This window comes from Hydractinia symbiolongicarpus, chromosome 4 (assembly GCF_029227915.1).
Source record: "Hydractinia symbiolongicarpus strain clone_291-10 chromosome 4, HSymV2.1, whole genome shotgun sequence".
NCBI classification, from domain to species: domain Eukaryota; kingdom Metazoa; phylum Cnidaria; class Hydrozoa; order Anthoathecata; family Hydractiniidae; genus Hydractinia; species Hydractinia symbiolongicarpus.
In genome coordinates, this window is record NC_079878.1 from 24,346,973 (window position 1) to 24,368,458 (window position 21,486).

The 21,486-nt window shown below is 36.4% G+C and overlaps 6 protein-coding genes across 6 annotated transcripts; 2 read left to right on the forward strand and 4 right to left on the reverse strand.

Moving 5' to 3' along the window:
* Window positions 1–3,161: 3,161 nt before the first annotated feature.
* Window positions 3,162–4,190, reverse strand: LOC130642352 (uncharacterized). The gene has a single exon (XM_057449438.1). It carries the CDS (start codon window positions 4,188–4,190, stop codon window positions 3,162–3,164), a length of 1,029 nt encoding a protein of 342 aa, XP_057305421.1.
* A 5,370-nt stretch (window positions 4,191–9,560) lies between these two features.
* LOC130641970 (uncharacterized) lies at window positions 9,561–12,081 on the forward strand. Its single transcript, XM_057449021.1, has 2 exons — window positions 9,561–10,791; window positions 10,872–12,081. Exons 1-2 carry the CDS (start codon window positions 10,274–10,276, stop codon window positions 11,107–11,109), a joined length of 756 nt encoding a protein of 251 aa, XP_057305004.1. The 5' UTR covers window positions 9,561–10,273; the 3' UTR covers window positions 11,110–12,081.
* On the reverse strand, window positions 11,156–11,863 carry LOC130642354 (C-terminal-binding protein 1-like). Its single transcript, XM_057449440.1, has 3 exons — window positions 11,671–11,863; window positions 11,209–11,495; window positions 11,156–11,164 (listed from the first exon to the last, which is right to left on the reverse strand). Exons 1-3 carry the CDS (start codon window positions 11,861–11,863, stop codon window positions 11,156–11,158), a joined length of 489 nt encoding a protein of 162 aa, XP_057305423.1.
* A 155-nt stretch (window positions 12,082–12,236) lies between the features above and the next one.
* On the forward strand, window positions 12,237–13,597 carry LOC130642355 (ATP-dependent DNA helicase RecQ-like). The gene is made up of 2 exons (XM_057449441.1): window positions 12,237–13,128; window positions 13,435–13,597. Exons 1-2 carry the CDS (start codon window positions 12,662–12,664, stop codon window positions 13,595–13,597), a joined length of 630 nt encoding a protein of 209 aa, XP_057305424.1. The 5' UTR covers window positions 12,237–12,661.
* An 890-nt stretch (window positions 13,598–14,487) lies between these two features.
* Window positions 14,488–16,633, reverse strand: LOC130641971 (uncharacterized). The gene is made up of 5 exons (XM_057449022.1): window positions 16,513–16,633; window positions 16,195–16,396; window positions 15,768–16,119; window positions 15,232–15,652; window positions 14,488–15,141 (listed from the first exon to the last, which is right to left on the reverse strand). The coding sequence occupies exons 4-5, from the start codon at window positions 15,602–15,604 to the stop codon at window positions 14,843–14,845; spliced, it is 672 nt and encodes a 223-aa protein (XP_057305005.1). The 5' UTR covers window positions 15,605–15,652; window positions 15,768–16,119; window positions 16,195–16,396; window positions 16,513–16,633; the 3' UTR covers window positions 14,488–14,842.
* On the reverse strand, window positions 16,565–18,285 carry LOC130642357 (uncharacterized). The gene is made up of 4 exons (XM_057449442.1): window positions 17,354–18,285; window positions 17,158–17,278; window positions 16,743–17,059; window positions 16,565–16,669 (listed from the first exon to the last, which is right to left on the reverse strand). The coding sequence occupies exons 1-4, from the start codon at window positions 17,666–17,668 to the stop codon at window positions 16,565–16,567; spliced, it is 858 nt and encodes a 285-aa protein (XP_057305425.1). The 5' UTR covers window positions 17,669–18,285.
* Window positions 18,286–21,486: the final 3,201 nt, after the last annotated feature.

A 21,486-nucleotide genomic window follows, 5' to 3' on the forward strand; every position in this document is an offset into this window, starting at 1 on the left:
GGAGCAGTTCTTCCAGGAAAGCTGCAGCATCGGTATCTGCAGTTTCAGCAAATAGAGGCTCTTCAAAAGACTCAGTCATATCAGTCTCAGATTGTTCTAAATTCACAGTCTCTGGAAGAACTGAAGTGGTGGAAGGAAAACCTATACCTCCAAAATGGCAGGCCTCTAAAAATCATTCAAGCGGATTACACAATCCAAACAGACGCTTCCATGAAAGGCTGGGGAGCAGCTTGTCAAGGAATTTCCACAGGGGGGAAATGGTCAGTACAAGAAAGGGAATACCATATCAATGTGCTAGAACTTTTGGCGGTAAAATTAGCCCTGAAAACTTTTCTGAAAAATCAATGGAGAAAAACAATCCACTTGCAGATAGACAACATGACTGCGTTGAGCTATCTCCTAAAAATAGGGGGCACAAAAAACATGCACCTGATGCAAATATCCAAGAAAATTTGGGATTTTCTTTTGTCCAAGCAGATCATGATTACTGCGGAATATCTTCCCAGCAGTCTGAATGTAGTAGCGGACTGGGAGTCACGCAACAATATGGATCCGAGCGATTGGCAATTGGATTTATAACAATAAGACTTATAACAATCAGACAAAAGCCAGAGATAGATCTTTTTGCGTCCCGTCTAAATCATCAGTTGGAGACTTACATGTCCTGGCGTCCGGATCCAAACAGTGTGGGGCGGATGCCATGCAACAGGAGTGGGGGGAACTGTACGGGTATGCCTTCCCTCCATTTTGCTTGATTCCAAAAATTCTAAAGAAAGTTGCCCAAGAAGGAACAGTCCTTCTTTTATTAGCACCAGCTTGGCAAAGTCAACCGTGGTACTCTATACTACTGGAAATGTCAATTCAAAGTCCAGTACTTCTTACCAAGCACCCTCAGTTATTGACGAATTCTCAGGGTCAGATACACCCTCTAGTCAAACACAATCAATTAAGACTAGCGGCCTGGACTGTTTCAGGGAATGCTTGGCTTCAGAAGGATTATCGTCGGAAGCTACAGAGCTTATCACAAATTCCAGACGCAAAGGGTCAATTTCTAATTACCAATCGGCCTGGCGTAAGTGGTCTGGCTGGTGTATGCAACAACAAGCTGATCCTGTTCGATGTGATGTAAATGTAATTGCAAACTATTTAGCTATGTTATTTCATCAAGGTTATGAATATAGCACAATTAATGGTCATAGGTCAGCTATTTCCGCTTACCATGAACCAATAAATTCTGTCAATGTGGGGGAACATCCTAGAATTTATTCTTTGATGACAGGTGTATTCAATTTGAGACCCACTAAACCACGTTTCATATTTATTTGGGATGTGCAAGTAGTGATTGATTATTTCAATACACTCCCAATTAATAACAGCTTATCTACAAAAGTTTTGTCTCACAAATTAGCGATGTTGTTAGCACTGACTTCTGCTTCAAGGGGATCAGAAATTTGTTACTTGAATATTAATCACATGGTTAAGTCCGAAGACAGTTATGTATTTACATTTGATAAGATAAACAAAACCAGGAAGAAAGGCTCTTCCGCTCCATCTCTCGAATTCAATAAGTTTGAGAGTAATTCAAAATTGTGTGTTGTAAATGCTATTGAGTGTTATATTACAAGAACTCACAAGTGGCGAAAAAATGATGAACATTCACAGTTGTTTTTGAGCACATTGCATCCCCATCAGGCTGTGGTACCATCTACAGTCGCAGGATGGATGAAGTCAATCTTGAAGGAAGCGGGAATTGATACTGATTCATTTTCCGCCATTCTACAAGATCTGCCTCCACTTCAAAAGCAAAGGCAATGGGACTTTCAACTGCGGATATTTTGAAACGGGGAAAGTGGTCTGGTAAAACAACTTGGCAGAAACATTATCATAAGACTGTCAGACCTGTTTCACAAGTATTTCAAGAGACAATAGGACTGGGTAGCGCTTTGAACTGAGGATATGTGGGGCCCGCAGGGCCGCGCTTATTCTAGCGCTATAGGGTTGGATGACTCAGCATTATATCGACGGAAATTTTATGAAATCAAATTACTAAATTACGTAAGGCCGCGTAGCGGCCGCAATGTAATTTGGATTTTTATAAATAAAATTGAAGTACGATATAATGCTGTCCCGGCTATACCCTACCCAGTGTTTATTGGATGTATTTACTTAGTATTTTCTTTTTCATTGTTATAGCACCAAGAGGAAATCGTGGTTATGGCGGTGGCTATCGAGGTGGATACCGTGGATCGTACCGTGGATCAAATTAATGTTTAAATTATTCTTTTTCAGTGAAATATCACGTGTGCATTTTACATTACTTAGTATTTTATTTTCGATTTTACCCTCCGGTTTCTTACTTATTCTAGCGCTATAGGGTTGGATGACTCAGCATTATATCGTACTTCAATTTTATTTATAAAATCCAAATTACATTGCGGCCGCTACGCGGCCTTACGTAATTTAGTAATTTTAGTCGTGCTCCTCAATGGAATGTCCACATACGGTGACATTGTCCAGAAATGGAAATGTGTCTGATAATTCATTTCTAATTACAAATGTATCCATTTTTCGTTGGAAACACGATGTGCCATTTGTTACCCCGAATGGCATTCTGGTGTATTGCCACAGCTGTCCATCCCCTTCAAATGCAGTGAATGCTTTTTCGTCCTCTGACAATGGTATTTGATGATAAGCAGCGCGAAGATCGATAGTGCTATAATACTTATATTTCGCTATTTTATTAACCATCTCGTCTATCTTTGGCAAAGGATAGGCATCTAATTGCGTATACCTATTAATAGTTTCAGAATAATCAACAACCATTCGCCTTTCCGTTTTCTCTTGAACCACTAGTACTTGTGCTCTCCACGGTGAATTGCTCGGTTCGATGATTTTTGCTTCAGATAAGCGTTTTATTTCTGATGTGAAAAAATCCTGGTCAATTTTTGAATATTTTCGTGATTTCGACACTATTGGTTTACAATCGGCAGTTAAATGTGCAAATAGTTTAGGAGGGGATGTTTTCATTGTAGTAACAGCAACAACGCTCAAAGGTGGTTTATTTCCTCCATACTTGATTGTTTATGTTGCTCTTGGAAGTCGGTACTAAGAATAACATCAGCCACAAGACCATTCAATACATGTAGTTTCACAGACATATATCACAGACGATTTTTAGGTGCCAGCGATACTTGGCAATAAGCGATTGATTTAGTGGATAATGCGGTTAAAGCCATTTCAACCATGCTAGGGGCTGGTGTTACTCTTAAATTCAATGTTTTGCTCAATCGTTCACCAATAAAACTTTTGTCTGTACATCCACTGTCAATTAATGCTTCTGCTTTGTATGTATCATTTATCAAAACTGGTGACAACTTTGTTGGGGCTGTAATGGCGCCGATAAAGAAATCATCGTCATAACTAGGTATTGGAGCAACAGCTGGTGTAGAGCGACAGAGCTTTTCAAAATGACCTACTTTCTTACACTTGTGACAAATTGCTTTATGAGCCGGACACTTACTTCGTGGGTGTCGTGTGTTACCACAAAAACAACAAAAACCCTGGTTCGAGGGTTTATTCGATGCGTCAGTTTTCGTTGAAATGTCTAAGTTTGACGGCAATGCAGCTGTAATTTCGGTGAATGTATGTTGCTGTGAATAAACACTGGAGCTCTGCTGGGCTACATCCAGGGCACGAGCTTTATCAAATGCGGTTTGCAGGTCAAGTGTCCTATTTTCAAGTAGCCTTTGGCGGATGATATTAGAGGAAAGTCTATTAATAAATGCATCTCGAATCATTTCCGATTTATATTCCTCTGCACTCACAGGATGAAAGTCGCATTCTTTAGCAAGGGTTTTTAATTCATTCAAAAATTGGTCGAGAGTTTTGCTAGCCTTTTGTTTTCTCGTGGATAATACATGTCTAGCAAGAATTACACTATTTGGTTTTACATAAAGTTCCTTCAATGTCTGTATTGCGTTCTCAAAGTCATCACATTCTGATATATACTTGTATATGTTCGGATCGATATAATTTATTAAAAGGTTCAACTTATTAAATGCTATGCTCTCAGGACCACTTAACGAATGTATAAAGTTTTCAAACGTACGAAACCAATGTTTATAAGTTCTGTCAGCATCCGCAGCACTAGGATCAACACTCAGTCTGTTCGGTTTCATATAGCGCTCCATGATGTTTATTGATCAAATATAGCTTCTTTGATTGTAGTGAATAGCCAGCTTAATAATGGCTCAAAGAAGCTAAAATTGAACTAATCTACAAATATAATAGGTAACACAACATTAAAACACAAGACAAATATCATAACACTATAACTATTCTCTGAGAAAATCTTAAAGAGAAAAGATTACTTCAATCACAACCAATACGACCCCTGCCTTGCCGTTCCTTTGCCTTGGCCTTGACAACCTCTCCGCAACACCTTCTATATTGATTTTTGGGTTTTTGAAAAGTACATTCCATCGATAAAAAAGGAGCAAAGTTTACTTTTACATAGCATTTGTAGATCAGATTTTCTCTCAACTTGAAGTCTAGTGGTCAAAATGTGCCCATTTTGCTCCAAGAAATAGGAAAAAATAAGCCGAAATTGGAAGGGTTAGGAGTTTTTAACATATTTATTTTTATTTATTTATTTATCATCAATATTTACCCAGGATATACATTTCAGAATAAATTTCTTAAATGTCGAATGAATAATCGGCAAAAAACATTTTAATTCAAAACCGCGTATGTCATAAGCTTGCAGTATCTAAAAACATCAAGTAGAAAGGGTGAGAAACAGAGGTGAAAACATATAAATAAGAAAGACTAGACAAGGTTTAAGAGCTTCATATTGTGTTAGGGTTCAAAGTCCAAATAAAGTGTGTAAGTAGCCCAAACGATTAAAAAATATGGTTATCCAATTTATTTTTAAATTTCATATAACTAGGCTCCCTTCGTATATCTATTGGTAAAGAATTATATATACTGGCACCCATATAGTAAAAACCATTTCTAGCCATATCCAAACGTACTGCTGGTAACTTTAGCGAAAAAGAATTGTTTCGAGTCAGTCTTTGATGGTTTAGCAGCTGAAAGTGGTTCCAATAATTTGAGCATGTTTTACGATCAATACATTTTCTGACAACATTACAAGCATTTCGTTGAATTTTGTCGTAAATGGGTTGTAAACTGTTGTTGTTAGTTACTACTCTGGCACGTCTATCCAAGGACTGCAGTTTGTTCAACTGGGTGTTATTCAGGTTCAAATTGATGATACTATTGAATGTAATGATTGGAGTTATCATTGTTTCGTAAATCTTTTTAGCAGTTGTATCGTCAACTTCGGATCGTAGTCTCGTCAGTAAACGGAGTCTTCCAGATGCTTTTTTGTATGTAGAGTCGAAGTTGTTATTTAGAGACAACTTAGGATCAATAATTGATCCCAAATACTTGTAGCTTTTCGTCTCATTAATCTCCACAAAATTACATGACAATGATATTTTTCCTTCAGCACTTTTCAACATTTTACTCGTCCCGAATATCATCCATTCTGTTTTCCCTTTGTTTAAATTAATAACAAGATCATTTTCTCGTAGATATGTCTCAAAAGCAAGAAGTTTTTCATTTAATACATTTTCAAGGACGAGAAAGCTTTCACTTGAGAAGTAGATAACAGTGTCATCTGCAAATTTAATAACGCTAGCTTTAAGTAGGACATTATCAAAGTCATTAAAGAAAATTAAAAATAATAATGGCCCGAGTATGGACCCTTGCGGAACACCACAATTCACTGGTTGTGGGTCAGATTTGATGTTATTTACCACTACTTCCTGCTTTCTCCCAAACAAATATTCAGAAAACCATTCTAGTTCGTTACCACGTATACCATAAGCTGATAATTTCTCAATTAAAATACTATGACCAACCGTGTCGAAGGCTTTTGACAAGTCCATGAAAACTGCAGCAACGTATTTTTTCTTATCAACTTCCTTTCTAATGTCATCTAACAATAGATTAGCAGCCAAATCTGTTGATCTGAGACGACGATACCCAAATTGATACTGAGATAGTAAGTTGTTCTTCTCAAGATATTCGATGACTTGGTCATATACTGCCCTTTCGAGAATTTTTGAGATGACCGGCAATATAGATATAGGTCTATAGTTATTGTTATCGTCAGTAGAATCGCAGTGGCTATTCATACGTGACCGTACTTTAATATTTTTTTTCTATTCGTACGTGACTCTCACGTATTTTAATTTTTTTTTTCTATTCGTAGGTGACACTCACGTACTCACGTACTTTATTATTATTTTATTTTTTTCTATATCTGCGATTTTCTATATCTTTTCTTCGTACGTAAAATCTTTTCTTTCTACTTTCATGAAAAAAAAAAAAAAAAAATTATACTTAGCATGAAATTTCAATTTGTTATGAGGAAAGTTTTAGTAGTAGAAACCAGCCTTTTCAACTCCATTACAATTTCAATTGCAAAAAAGCGCGAATAGGACTTCTATGCTGACGAAAGAAGATGGAGGTCGGGCAGAGTTTTTCGAGCTTCGAGCAGTTAAATAAAGCAATTTGTAGTCATGAAAAAACTAATTATATCCAACTTTATGTCAGGAGTTCTCGTTCTATAGAGAGTGCAGCTAAACGTGCAACGAAAAAAAAGTATAATACAAACAAAAGTGCATGTAATTTCTATCACTCTATAATGTTACCATGCAGGCACATTTTCAAGTTAAGAAAATGACTACATGAAGATCTTTTTGCGAAGGAGTTATGTCCAGCTAGGTGCACTTTGAAGCACTTCAAGTACAATCATAGAGTTTTTTCAAATCATGCTAGTCCCTCGACATCCGAAATCATAGCAACACGTTCCCAAAAAAATCAAGAAAATAAACCAAGAAGTGTTGATGAACAATATCGGGCGTTAAGTGACATTGGCAAAAAAAATAGCTGCAGCTGGTTCTGTCCTAGGCTCTAGCAACTTTCATTCAATCTTAACCGAATTAAAGGCCTTCAATAAATATATTCGCGACGGAAAACGTGTGAAAGTTATCCTTGATGAAGTTGAATTTAGTAAATCATCCAACACAGGTATATACTCCGGAGAAAATGACCACTTTTGGTGTGCGTTTGCATGAATTAATTTATTTATCTATTATTTAGCTAACTTGATATCAACAACATCTTCTTCAAGAGTTGTACGTAACTGCGGTATTGTAACTTCTTCTTCACTGGTTTCTAAAAAACGTAAGAAGTGTCTATATAGTTTTACTTGAAGGAACGAGACTTCAAGTTTTTCTATTGATTTTAATTCTTTATCTATTTAGCTAACTTGATATCAACAACACCGTCGACAGTTGTACACAACTGCGGTATTGTAACTCCTTCTTCACTGGTTTCTAAAAAACGTAAGAAGCGTAGAGATCATCTACCTACCTTTGATTTTATGATAGTTTAGATATAAATTTTTTATTGCTTTCTTAGCTCTCGTTAAAAGCAACCATTGTATATCTGGCTCGTCAAATATATCAATTGATTCATTGGATTTTCCTTCATCACGTAAGTGCAACATTTCAAACTTGACATTTGTGAGGATGGTTCTTGTATTTTTCTTTTCATTTTATGCGATATTTTTTAGATGATCTGATTGAGGATGGATGTGAGGAGAGTGATAAAGTCGAAAAAATTGAAGATGCGAAGGAAAAACGGTTAAAAAACATGGACAAGACAGTTACAGCTTTATGCAAGACAGAGTTGACACGTTTGTATGTCGCTAGTAAAAAACGCTTAATAGAAACTAGAAATGGAAAATCGGATGGTTGGTGGCATAAAATATACTTCAGAACCTCTGACTTAAACGTAAGACCGAATCAACTTGGGTATTTATTTGCAAGTGGTGCATTCACAGAACATCAAATTGAGATACTGATGGATATGATGAAATCAGACAAAAATCTTTGATGCACCAATTGAATATTTAACAAAAGTATTGATTCCCGAGTTGCTATTAGAAATCACAATACGGGTGTTTAAGATTAATCGTGTCGATGCCGAAAATTACATACAAGAAGGAGGATATGTTGATCCTACAGTGGTGTTTAGAAAAAGAAAATGTACGTTGATTGTTAGATACTGTTTAAATAATTTGAAACGATTAAAATTGTAAAGTTCAAATTATTGCTATTATAGGGAGTCAACATGAAAAAGCAGGACAAAAAGAAAACCGAATTGTAAGTTGGATTAAATGTATTGGACAAAATAGTTGATATGATATTGATTTCTTAATTTTTATTCATTATCTTTTAATTTATATATTGTAGTGAAATCGAAGTTGCCTAAACTTGGACAAACACAGGTTAAAGGTATTCTTTTTAAAACCGCCATGCTTTTGCACCATATAGCGGAGTAACAATGTAACAGTAAATACATTTACATATTCATCTGTTCCATAGGATCAACGGTAGCAAATACGTTACTGTCGCACGCAATTACGACAACAACAGCTTCTTTGGAAATTAAGAAACAAATTTCAAATGGTAATAGAAGGTACTGATCCATTTAAACAATTATTGTTACCCCTCAATTACATTACTTGTTTTTTATTCAGCTCCAACTATTTCAAACACCTTTTGTGAGGTGAAAGGTGTAAAAATCCTTGTTAAATCGAAGCCATTTAAGGATAATAACGATTCGAATTTTAACCGTAAGTACTATAGTCTATAATTCTCTGCAATTTTCTAATTTTAGCGTATTGTTATATAAAAAATAATTCTTAATTTAGGGTTCTCCCTCATCAAATTGCCACCAAAAATGTGCAAAAAAGGAAGACCGAAAGGGCTTTATACGGCTATTGGCCTGCCCAACAGAAAAACAAAAGAAAAGATGGTACCATTCGTTAATTTGCCGACCAATGATAAAATTAAATGTTAGTTGTGGAAACTTCATTTTACTAAGCTTTTTTGTGTATATTCTTTATTTATAATTTTATTTTCTCTATTTTTAGTAATGTTAGAATGGGTACTAAAAGAAAAGACTACAGCAGACATTCCAGTCATATTATCTGGAAAGAAAACAATTACCCAGGAAATGATGCAGACAGAATTGTATCCAAAACTGTCTGATCAAGACAAGATCGATTTAAAGCTGCGTGGAAGCATGTTATAAAAAACACAAAAAATAAGAAATGGTTTTGCGAAGTTTGCAACAACGATGTTTCCGACGAAACGTCTGTGGGATGTGATGGTTGTCTGTGCTGGTGCAATCTATCTTGTATTGGCAGAACAAAAATGCCAGCAGCTAGGAGCTGGTTCTGCAAACCTTGCTGCGTATACACATCGCAGCCATAAAATCAGATAAACATGAAAAAGATTGTTAAGAATGCTCTTTTGTAAATATATACATACTGTGAATTTCTCTAAATTTCTTATAATTTCCCCAGATTCATTTTAAATAAATAAAGTACGTGAGTTTCCCGTACGAATAGAAAAAAAAATATTGAAGTACGGTCACGTATGAATAGCCACTGCGTATTAGAATAATTTCATTATCAAAGAAGAACTGGAATATCTTCTCAACTTAAACACAGTGAGAGGTTCCGGGTGCCTACGTTAGCATTATTCTGCGACAAAAGAACACTTACGGTTTTGCTACACGATTTTGTGTATTGGAGCGAAGTAATGAAAAAGGTTTACAATACAGCAAGCGCTGCACTGAAGTATCTTGTCTACAGGGACGGTGGATGTAAATAAAACTGTGATTAAGCTCCCAGAAGAAGGTGCTGAATACACTTTCTTGTTTTTTACAAGCATGAGTACTGTCCAACTTGGACCTATAACTATTCACTGAGAAAATCTTAAAGAGAAAAAACAATCCTTCAATCACAAACAATAGACGAATTTCCGTGTGACGTCACATAACCAGTTCCCAAGCCTCTGCGCAAATCGACAGGCAAAATGGCAGGCAAGATAGTAAACAAATAGGGTAATTGCTTATTAAACGATCGTTTTAAATCGCTTAAAAACTAAACAAACCTTTCGATCGAAACTTGCACTACCATTATGAACTCCGTTACTAAGATTTTAATGATATTCTCCATCGCGGGCTTTTATTCTCGACCATTACTTCGGCTTTACAAGCCTACACACCAGGAGTACGCGAGTAAGCAAGTCCTGCATTGTGTTCGACTAAATAGCTGCGTTTAAACTGCGACGTTTTTATATCCTTGCCTTGGAAATTTTTGTGGGTAATTGATACAGCCCAAAATATGTATGCGAGGTATAAACACAGACCAAGAGTTGTACAGAGTATAATGCGACAAAACGAAAGCGGCCGCCTCGTGGTCTTCACTTCCAATATGTCGACCGAATACTTCTCGAAATTAGTAAGTGAAGATAAACAGCATTATTCAAAAAAACTCACGCTTGCCAACGGAACACTCCTACGCGACCCTTTTTCACTGAAGGGAGAAGATTGGAGCGACGATGTATCATTGCTACCCGATGTTACGCATATGGATTTGTATGTCTATCTCATCCATACACCCAGTGAATTTACAAATGAATCTTTGAAAGCTTATAAATCCTTAGAAGCTTACAACTTTTATCTTTCTGGGCATGTTCAAGATGTTTATTGCCACCTCTTGAAAGACGTTGAATTTTGCTACATTAAATCCTCCGTACTACCTAGTCAGAGACAAGGACAAAAGCAAAAACTATATGATGTATGGATCATTTTACACACAAGTGGATGGGTACTTTCAGCAAATTGTACCTGCGTTGCTGGGTAAAAATTCACATTAGCTTTCCTTCTTCACTAACAATTTTTTTTCTTTTTGAAGTGACTAATAAAATTTTTACTTTTAGCCTTGGCTCGGCATGCAGTCATGTTGCTGCCCTTTTGTTCAAACTGGTTGCTTGTGCTACATTGGAGTTAAACAAAAAAGCTTGCAGAAGCAAATTATGCTCATGGAAAAAATCTAGAAAAAGAGCACACCCTGCACCTCTGAAGCACATAAACTTCAAAAGACCAAAAAAAAGCGACGTCCAATCCAGTATAAAAATAAAAATAATTTTTGTGACTTTTCAAATGTCCATAATTTAGTTGGAATTTTCTTGACAAATTGTTTTTATTTTTTAACTGATGGATTTCAGCCATCCTGTTGACAAGTTCATTTTGGATGCTACAGTATTTTCGAGTCACTTCCTTGATGTTATTTTCTTTTTCTTTCACAACATTCTCTATTTCTGTCACTTTTTGTTTTAATTTTTCAATCTCCATATCTTGTGGGCTTAGCTCTTCCTCCTCTGGTTCCAAAACTTCACTGGGCTCTTCCACAACAGGAAGATTTGAGCGCTGCTTAACTCTCAGACGTGCACGTTGGAATCGATCCTGTTTCTCTTTCTTTTTTTCCTCACTCATTTTTTTCCCAATTCGGTCGAAAACTGATGGCACAAAATCAGGGCTCAGTGGGTCCTTTGATTTTTTTCCTACAAAAAGAATAGAATATTCCATATATTCACAGTGACTAGATGTGCAAAACATTGACTTACTGGGAGTGAAAGAATCTCAGTGCGGTAGTAAATACGAGACAGGGAAGCCTCACCCAGAGGGGGGAAGAGGGAGTTTCAAACGTTTATGGACAAGAGAAATGAATATACATACCAGATATGAAATGCAGATGGCATACTTTAGCATTTCCAATTAGCTGTTCTGGCCAATCCACCCTGCCAATCGCAGTCAACCATCTTTTTCTGACGTCTGGGTATATCTTCGAAGGAATTCGAAAAAAACCACCACTTCCATCGCCTTTCTTGCGTCTGTTCGTACAATTCGGTACACAGCAACTATCAGGCATCCTTCCACAATCAGTACTTCAACGTTTACGACGAATATTTTAAATAATTTTAAGTTTTTTCTCTCTAACTATCACAACACGTCTTCCCTCTTCGATAACTTCCTTATGAAAGAACGAAGGCGCGGCTAATGTTTTGCCTGTCGATTTTTACGGCAAGCCGCGCATGCGCAGAAGTGCCGAAAAATGTAAACATTAAAATTCGTCTATACGACACAAGACAGAGCTAACAACATAAACGGACTGGTTACAGAACAAACACAAATGGAAAAAATGTATATGTCAAAATATATAATATAAAAAAGAATTATATAAAACCCTCCTGTGCGCCAGAACTTGTGACTCTGGCTGTAGCTTTCCACATGTGTTACAGGGCCCCAACACTCAGCCTTACACAGGAGGTTGTCATGACAGGACCAGTCTGTACATATTTTGACTAAGGACAGCAGGGTTGTCAAGCCTGAAGACCAAGTTAGTAAACTTGGGCACCTTACTGAACTGGGGTAAAAAGTGGGGTCGTTACTAGACAGGATACCTGTCTAGCTTTTCTGCTCTCGCGCTGTCCTGCTTTTTTAACCCTGCTTTTTTTTTAGCGCTATCGCTGAAAAGAGAGACAGGACTAACCTACCGTGGGAATGCAACTGCTACTTTCTGATTGGCTAATTTTTGCAGGGCAGTTGCGCAACAATTTTGTTGATCCGTGGCCGTATCAACTAAACTAATAAAGAAAGCTACACCCTTTTAATTATATTATAGTGAGGCTGATGATTAAAATTATGGATTTAATTTATTTCATTGAACATGGCGACTGTTTCGGATGTTTCAAAAGTCATCTCAAACATTTTAGTTCCACTTTCTTTTTCAATTAAACCCAAAAAATTAGAAGCTGTGGTAAATATTTTAAATGGAGTCGATACCTTGTGTATTTTTCCAACGTTTTATGGTAAAAGTTTAATCTACCAACTTTTACCAAGTGTGTGTTTGGAGTTAAATATAGCACCTTCACCACTTGTTTTAGTCGTTTCTCCTCTTATTTCTTTAATCCAAGATCAAGTTTCATGTGCAAATTCGTTAAGTGCGTTAGGATTAAAGGCTTCCAAACTAGATTGCGATGATTATGGGGATATTATATCTGGCAATTTCAATATTTTGATTGGCACACCTGAATCTTGGCTTAATAATGCCAGGTGGAGACAGTTTCTCTCATCTAAATTTGTACTGGACAATGCTGTTTGCCTTGTTGTGGATGAAGTACACAAAGTGTCATGGTATGGTGTTTTTATTATTGGTGCCCCAAAGCTGCAAAGAAAGCATTTTCAGAATGTATGTTTTGTATAATAACATCCTCCATCATAATATGATGCTAGATATAACTAAATCTGACCCCATGATATTCCTTTAGTTTTTAGCGAGAGAAAACAGAGTGTAGTTTAATGCAAAACAGCATGAACTTTACTGTACATGCAGATGCAGGCTCATTTTCTGCCACTCTCTGTAAAAGATGAAAACGTTTTCCATTTTTTGAACCAAGTTTTATTTTATAGCTTTATAATGTTTATATATTCTTATCTTAGGGGTGCCTCACCAATGAGCAATGAGGACAAGCCATTCAGAGAAGCATTTGGTAGAATCAGTGAAATGCGGTCTATCTGTCGTCAAGATTTACCTATTCTTGCCCTCAGTGCCACTGTGGATGTTGATTTGACCCAGCTTGTTATCGGAAGTTGCGGATTATAAAAAAAACTGAGAGTAATATCAGTATGTAGTGACAGACAAAATATACGATTGTGTGTTTTGAATATTTCCAGTAGGGAAAATGTCCAATGTCTGAAGTGGATTGTTGACACTTTTTTATCAGAGGTTTCTGATACACATAAAGTAATAATTTACTGTCGATCAGTGACTTTGTGTGGTTTTGTTTACTACCACGTTCGTAAGATGATTGAACGAGAAACTTTGGGAAATGGTATGAAATCTACCGACTTAATTGCCTTATTTCACTCTGGAACATTGAAAGCCCAAAAATCGAATGTTTTATCAGCCCTGACATCAGACACAGGTACTATTCGGTTGGTAGTTGCAACAAGTTCACTTGGTTGTGGTGTTAACATGAAGAACGTTAAATTTGTTGTTCATTATGGTCCAGCATATGACACCGCTGATTATTGCCAACAGGTTGGCCGAGCAGGACGGAACATTGAAGGACTTTGCCATGCAATACTATATGTCTTTCCACAGGGCAGAGGAAATGTAAATAATTCTATGGTATCCTACATTCAGAGCCATGAAAAGAGTTGCTTGAGGACATCACTGTACACTCTATTCAATGAAGACGGAAACAGTGTAATGCCTTTCTCACCTGGCCATAACTGTTGTTCATTTTGTGCAAGGAAATGTGAGTGTGATGAATGTCCGTTGTTTCCCTTTGAAATTGTAACAGAAGAAAAAGAATCCAAATTATTTGGTAAAAAGATTATACGTGAAGTTTCAGAATATGATAAACAACTTGTCAAAGATATGCTAGTTGAGTACCATGAAACTATATGTTCCAAACCAATGTTACTAGTGCCTGGAGAAGTGATGACTGGGTTATCAAAGAGTTGTATAAATGAAATTGTTTTGCATTTACCCTACATAAATGCAATGGAATATATACAAAATAATCTCAATCTGGGTACAGATACTTCCAAGCAACTTATGCTAATACTCAATGATGTGTTTCACGATATTGAAGTTCCAGATGTTCACAAAGAATGTGACGATAGCATGGAAATCGTTGATAAAACGAATCTAGAGTGTCCTGAATTTTCAGATTTCTCTGAACATGAGTCAAATGACAGTGAACTTGACTATTGATTTTTTTTAATGACAAACTGAATTTAGAACCTATTCTCAAACTTAAACTCTACTAAAAATTGCTTTAATAACAAATCACAAAAGATAGGCCCTATTTCAATCTCCAAAATGTCCTACTTTATTAAGTTAGTATGTACAATATACAAAGTTATAAAATATAATGCAAAAAACGAAATATGAAAAAGTAAATAAATCGTGTTCTTTCTGTGATAACCACTTATGTAGATGATCTGCATCTATTGAGCATAATATTGTTTCTTTAAAATTTGGAAACGATTCATATTCTCTTCCTGGTGTTTCTCTAAATACTTTAGCCTGATGATATGCAAGTGCCAACTTCTTTACGTCTTCAATAGTAGATGGCATCTTTCTATGACCCTTGACCTCAGACAAATCCAGTGACCTTTCCAAGTTGTCAACAATTCCTTTTGAATAAAATATATGTTTTTTCTTAACAGATAGTATCTTACATTGTATTATAGTAGTATTTCACATATAGCTGTAATATTTTTTACCTTTCATATTTTGTAATGTATACGACACCCTTTCAGCATTTTTTTCATTGATGTTGCTACGTAATGAACGCAGTAATTCCTTTAAAAAATGATTTAAATGTTCCAGGTGAAGATCATTTGATATATTTCTTCCTTTGTATCCCTGTGTATTAATGAACCTTCCCCAGGTCAACTTGAATGCATTTTCCGGTTCCAATCTAATTTGGTATAACAACTTCAGGATGGTGTATGCGTATTTATGATGCCGAGTTGCCTTGAAGTAAAGCAGAACCAACTTATAACTTTCGATTAATCGTTCACCATCTCCCTGTCTTATTGCATCATTAAGTTCTTGAGTAGCAGATTGATAGTGAACAAGGCTTTCTGATAACATAGGACGTGGTCCTTTATAATAGGCTGCTGTATTACATCAGGTTCGCGTCTATGAAAATATAAAAGTTTTAACATTTTTATTTTTATTTTAACTGTAAAGGTACGATATATATACTGAACATGGGTTTCACATAATAATTACATTTAAATATACATTATCTGACCTGTCCATGTTATGCTTCAGTTTCTCATGAAGATCCCTCGTACGTGCGGATTTGAAGGGGCAATGATTACATTCTCCAGTAGCATTTTTGGAGCAGATGAATATTTTCAGCTTTCTTATGCCTTCTTGTTTAAGTTTTTCTCTTACATTGCCTATGTTGTCAGCATATGCCACTGTGTATCTAGACATTTGTTATTTAGTATACGATGAAATGTAATTTTATTAGTCACGACATTACTGAACATATATTATCACATAAATCTACCTTTTTATTATATCTTCAACATGCATAGAAATCCATTTTCGTTTCTCTTCCTCACATCCTGTTTTGATATTTGTCGGTACTGGGTCATCTTAATGAAGAAATAAGTTTCAAATTTAGTAAACAATTTATATAAATTTGCATGAATAATTTGTAACATAAAGACCTTCAAATGTTGCCATGTTGAAGTGCTCCATTGTAATAGCGACTATTTGTGCATCTAATTCTTTATCCGAAAATTCACCGTAGGCATTCATTGCAGCATGTGGACCTTTTTTAGCATTCCTTGTACGTAACACGTTCATCGCCCACTGTGTCGTTCCAAACTCTGCGCCTGATGTCTCTTTACGAAAAAGCGAATCTTTGACCTGTTATAACGAAACACTTTATTATTTAAACTGTCTGATACATCGGGAAAGTAGGTGAAAGTGATATCACTTCCATCAAAATTTCGAGATTTTTCAGTTAAAAAAAAAATTGATACCTCGTAAAGAGTCATTTTCAAGTGCCAGTCCTCAAATTTGGGTTGTAGACCTTCAATACGATCGTAGCTGGTATCGCCATCCAGAAAAGCGCGAATGATGTTGATAAGAACGTTCCTCAGTCAATTGGTCCCCACCAAAAGGAATCGGTTGAAGTATCTGAAAAAAGAGAGAATATTTTTTATGTCAAAACGGCGAGGCAAACATATAATTTTGTTATGAATTTACTGACCTCTAATTTTCCGTTTTCGTTTATCGTTTGTGGAACATATTCTTTCTGTATATGACGTAAGATCTTAGTAATTCCAGATGCCGTGTTTTCCGACTCCAACAACAGTCCAAGACTAACAACCTCTGATTTTTTCGACATTTCATCGACGAATGGATGTGCTATATGTTTCTGCGTATGTTTCTTGAAAGATTCAAACGCTGGTATGAAGGATACGATAGTTCTTGTTACCAAGTGCTTGAAATTATCTGCCAACATCACGAGCGTGTGGTTATCTGGTAGAACACTTGCACGCCTGTAATCTTCAAAACTTTTAGGATCTAAATCAATCAATCATGATATACCCAAACATATTTATAAAATTTAAGCCAATTCTATTTATTGCATTTGACATAAAAATAAATAATTTGAAAATGACCTTGAGAGGGGTGCACGCGATCTTTAACAGCTATGTAATGAAACCAGTGATGACTCCTATTGGGATTGTTGATTCCTTGGTGTCTGACGTTAACTTCGTAGTCTAGATTATCGCCAATAATCTGCCAACATGCAATATATATGCAGCTTATATTTGAAATGCCACGTTTCTGAATTACTAGAGAAAAAAGTATTACCTGGTACCCAACACTCTCCGGATCATTGGATTCTATCATATTTTTCCAACCTTTAACGTCTTGGTCATGATTACAGGCTAATTTCTCGTTTTTGTTCAATGCAGTTTGATAACTATTGGTTACACCAAGGGCATTGAACCATTTAAACGCCCGCTTCTTAGCACCAGCGGCAATGAACAGCTGGTCATTGCGATGCGAGACTATACAGGCTCTGCTTTTATGATATCTTGCTTTGAACAGGATTCCGAAACACGCCACTTGTTGTCCAATATATACCCTGTAAAATATTAAGCGTATAGAACATATTCGTAACATTTTGTTGCTCTCCGTATCTCTTGGACAGTCATCGATCTTACCCTTTCTCTCCAGCTACTGCACCTCTTATGGCAGCCGACAGGATTGGGCAAAGTTCTTCCATCCTCTCTCGTTAAAATTGACTAAAGCATCGACAGAGACGTCTGTCATTAAATTGTCACGCTCAACTCTTGCCATTTCCTGTTTGCACTCGTTTTCAACTACGATATTTAAGGAATCTAGTTCTGAAGCATTCTATGAAAAAAACTAGTGTATATAGTATCAACGATGCAAAGAAAAGAATAACACAAAAAAATCGCTCATGAATTACCTGATCGTCAGCAAATTTACATTTTTGTTTAAATCTACAGTTTTTCCACCTCAATCTGAGTTCTTTTGCTTTCTCCAGTACTCCTATTCCTCTATAGCACTTGTCACACACCGATCTATTTACACACTTTTTTTTCCTGTCGTCATTATTAACACTATCAATATCACGATTAAGGAGTTGGAAGCCAATTTTGTGCAGCCTCTGCAACTCCATAGGCCACAAGAGATGTCTACTTTCCTTACAGTTTTATATTCTTTCAAACAAAGACGACATGAAGTCATACTTCTTTCAACTCCAGACACAAGGGTTTTTTCATATCGTAGTGTTGTTTTTTGTACATGTGCGCTCCATGTGTTTTCTTAAATTTCCTGCTTGAACTTTAAAGACATTACTCCACTCACTCGCGGTGGTTAAAACCTTATTACAGTATACAGTTGTATATTTTTTTCAAACTTTTAATCACAGAAGGAGAGTGCTGTGAGGGAAAATAATCTATCAAGATTTCGAGATGTGGATGCTTTTTCCATGCTTAACACGAATAAGATACTATTCCTTCTTGTTTAGAAAAGAAAACCAAGCAACTGTAAACAACGTTCAATCTAAATGTCATCGCTTAAAAGGTGTTTTAAATGGCGATTGATCAAGCAGGCAGCTGCATGTGCGTTGACTGATATTTTTCAATAAATGTGAGTTTGGTGGGATACTTTTAAATGTTCAAACATATTAAAAATTATTATGCGGTAACTCCATTATTCTTTTTTAGTATTTAAGCCATTTCTAGCGATTTTATTTGACTAAAGCTAGAATTTTTTGTCTTTTAGTCGCAGCTATAGCTAGCTAGCTACCTTAAGCTAATTAATGTTTGTTTTTAATCCGCCATGTTTTAAAGTGACTTCCAAAATAATTATGCGAATATTTAAAAACAATACTGTGAAATTTAAGTGGCTAATATTTTTGATTTTGAAATCAGATGTCAGTTTGAATGTTAACTGTCAAGGTAGGTTATTCTAAACTCTCTTTTTTCTCTTCTCTATCAAAAATATCAAAAAGGGAAAAATGATGAGTTTAGTTTACTAGACTAGGTCGTTACACCCACAGACAAGGTGAAAGCAAACCCCCTTACTAAGCTTCTTTTAAGTTACCAGAGAAGAGTGAGCTGAACTCTTTACCCTCTGGGTATTGACGGCAAACTGGTTCGAATGAACTAGCTGGGGTAATATAAAACCGCTCGAATTTACATTTTCCATGACCCTGGAAGTACAGGTTTTATAAACGTAATGATAAATGTATAAGAAAGAAAGAAAAAGCGGATCAACAGCGAACGTAACAAAGAATATAACATGAATTGTTGTTGAGAATAGGTGGAGAGCATTTGCAAACCGCTCTATCGTTGCAGTGGTACTAAGAGTTTGTGGCAGGATCCTTAACATAAGCCCAATAATGACCTGCGGTTAACGTACCGGAGTGATTAATTGTTGCTAACAATGAGTAGTTCTGATTAAACATTGTGTCCGTATCACTGACGAGAGGTAGTTGCAGGAGAGAGTCACGTAAAGAAAAACACATTCAACAACTCTGTTGTCTTTTACCAGATGTTCACCATGTTTTAAAAACCTTTTAAGATGCAGGAATAAGATTTCACTACTCCTGCTGATTTGCGTTTCTCTAGTACTCTCTCTATGTGCAAAGCATTGCGGACAAAACCACTTGTTTCCATCAGTTAGAATTTATAGGTTCTAAAAATTTGCTGACACAAGATTGGATTTTAGATGTCATTGGCAGTGTTAAAATGTCCTGCATTTCGACATTTACCGAGGTGCACAGGCAGGTGTTACAGCTTACGGACATTGAGATTTCAGTTGAGATTTTATCTGCAGCAATCGGGGAAAATCCCTTAAGGGCGTCCAAAACCACAAACAAAATCTCTACTACATCTTGCTGAGTATTAAATTGGAAGTCCACTTTCCCATCATAGTGCATTTGACGTTCAAGGGCCCAGAGAAAATTCGAAGGGTCAACAGGTGACAATGATTGCTTCAGCTTCGCCATGTTAAGCGAAATAGACCTCGCAATAGGTGATAAATGAAACGATTCTGACCCACTCTGGCACCAGAGTGTTGGAATGGTACTTAATACTTGCAAAATGGCGTTGGCGTAACAAGTGTTGCCTTTGTTTAAAAAACCGATGTTTTTATAGTTTTTATAGACACTAATTGGTTGAGTGTCATTTTTATTTTGGCTAACCTTTTTAGATGGCCCCTTTCGGCGAGATGAAACACCCTTGGTCTCCACAATGGGCAAAGCCTGCTTGGATTTGGGTAATTGTATCAAGGAGTCAGTTGACCAAACATTGGATTTACGTGCCAGCCAGATACAAAAAGAAGACCTCATACTGATTTTGCCGAGATCATTTGCAGTGAAATAAGCAAGTTTGTTGGTGAAACCCATTCTTTTTAAACAGGCAGTGGTGGTTCTTGCACAATATCCTCTTGCTCCTACTTCCACTGCGAAGAAATCAACTTGCCAGCCATTAAACATAATCACATTCATTAAACAGGAATATTTGGCAAATTTGGTGGAGTGCCAAGCATTCATGTTTTCCTCACATGGGCAAGTGAGTTCTACAATAATAACGCGCTTAAGGTCATTTGAATATAACACAAGGTCCGGTTTAAGCTCAGAAATGGCAATATGGCTAGGAAACACATAGTTCGAGTGTGTGTCAGCAACAATGTTCCAATCTTTGGTCAGGTGCAGTATACCTGACACTTTAGATTTTGTATGTGCCTTTGACCCGGCTCTCAGAAAGGTTATTTTTTGACAATTTTTAGGAGGTTCAGAAGGAAGCTCAAAAATGAACTTTTTCAAAGTTTCTACCAAATGGGTAAGTACAGAATCGTGTCTAAAGGTATATCTACCCTGGGAAAGAGCAGTTTTACAAGCACCAAGAATGTGAGCAGAAGTGCAAATTTCTTTGTGACATAGGAAACATGATGGTTCTGTATTTATTTTCCACCTCCTTAGGTTACTTGGTGATGGCAGAACATCGTAAGTGGATTGCAGGCAGGAAGATAAGAGATTAGGAGGAGTTGCTAGGATGTTCTTCCATGAAAGATCAAACTTTACGTAGTTCTTCCATCTTGTCTATTGGCCCTGCACCTGAAGTTGCAGTGCCTTAGATAGATAGCTTTCCTCGTCAATCTCAGCCGATGTTTTTGCGATTAACTTTCTGTACTTGTGAGAATCCATGGGAAATATCGAAAAATAAAAGCTACTTCACTACTGCCCTTGGTACATGGTAAATATGTGAGCTGATACATAAAAAAATTGATTTCCGAGATAACAATCATAACATTTTATGTGTGTAGCTAAGGTCTTATTTTACTGGTCAAAAATAACAAATCGTTCTCCTAAAGTATTAAAAAAAACAATAATACCATAACGTCATTAAAGCCTTATAACAATCCTTAACAGAGGGCAAACGTTTTTGGAAGCCGAACATGAAATA

Coding starts and splice junctions, on each gene's coding strand:
- LOC130641970 (XM_057449021.1), top strand. CDS start 10,274: ATGTATGCGAGGTATAAACACAGACCAAGAGTTGTACAGAGTATAATG. Junction 10,792..10,871: donor AATTGTACCTGCGTTGCTGG/GTAAAAATTCAC, acceptor TTTTACTTTTAG/CCTTGGCTCGGCATGCAGTC.
- LOC130642355 (XM_057449441.1), top strand. CDS start 12,662: ATGGCGACTGTTTCGGATGTTTCAAAAGTCATCTCAAACATTTTAGTT. Junction 13,129..13,434: donor GAAGTACACAAAGTGTCATG/GTATGGTGTTTT, acceptor TTCTTATCTTAG/GGGTGCCTCACCAATGAGCA.
- LOC130642352 (XM_057449438.1), bottom strand. CDS start 4,190: ATGGAGCGCTATATGAAACCGAACAGACTGAGTGTTGATCCTAGTGCT.
- LOC130642354 (XM_057449440.1), bottom strand. CDS start 11,863: ATGCCTGATAGTTGCTGTGTACCGAATTGTACGAACAGACGCAAGAAA. Junction 11,496..11,670: donor CCATCTGCATTTCATATCTG/GTATGTATATTC, acceptor TTCTTTTTGTAG/GAAAAAAATCAAAGGACCCA.
- LOC130641971 (XM_057449022.1), bottom strand. CDS start 15,604: ATGTTATCAGAAAGCCTTGTTCACTATCAATCTGCTACTCAAGAACTT. Junction 15,142..15,231: donor TACATTACAAAATATGAAAG/GTAAAAAATATT, acceptor TTTATTCAAAAG/GAATTGTTGACAACTTGGAA.
- LOC130642357 (XM_057449442.1), bottom strand. CDS start 17,668: ATGTTACGAATATGTTCTATACGCTTAATATTTTACAGGGTATATATT. Junction 17,060..17,157: donor TCGCGTGCACCCCTCTCAAG/GTCATTTTCAAA, acceptor TGATTGATTTAG/ATCCTAAAAGTTTTGAAGAT. Junction 16,670..16,742: donor ACGAAAACGGAAAATTAGAG/GTCAGTAAATTC, acceptor CTCTTTTTTCAG/ATACTTCAACCGATTCCTTT.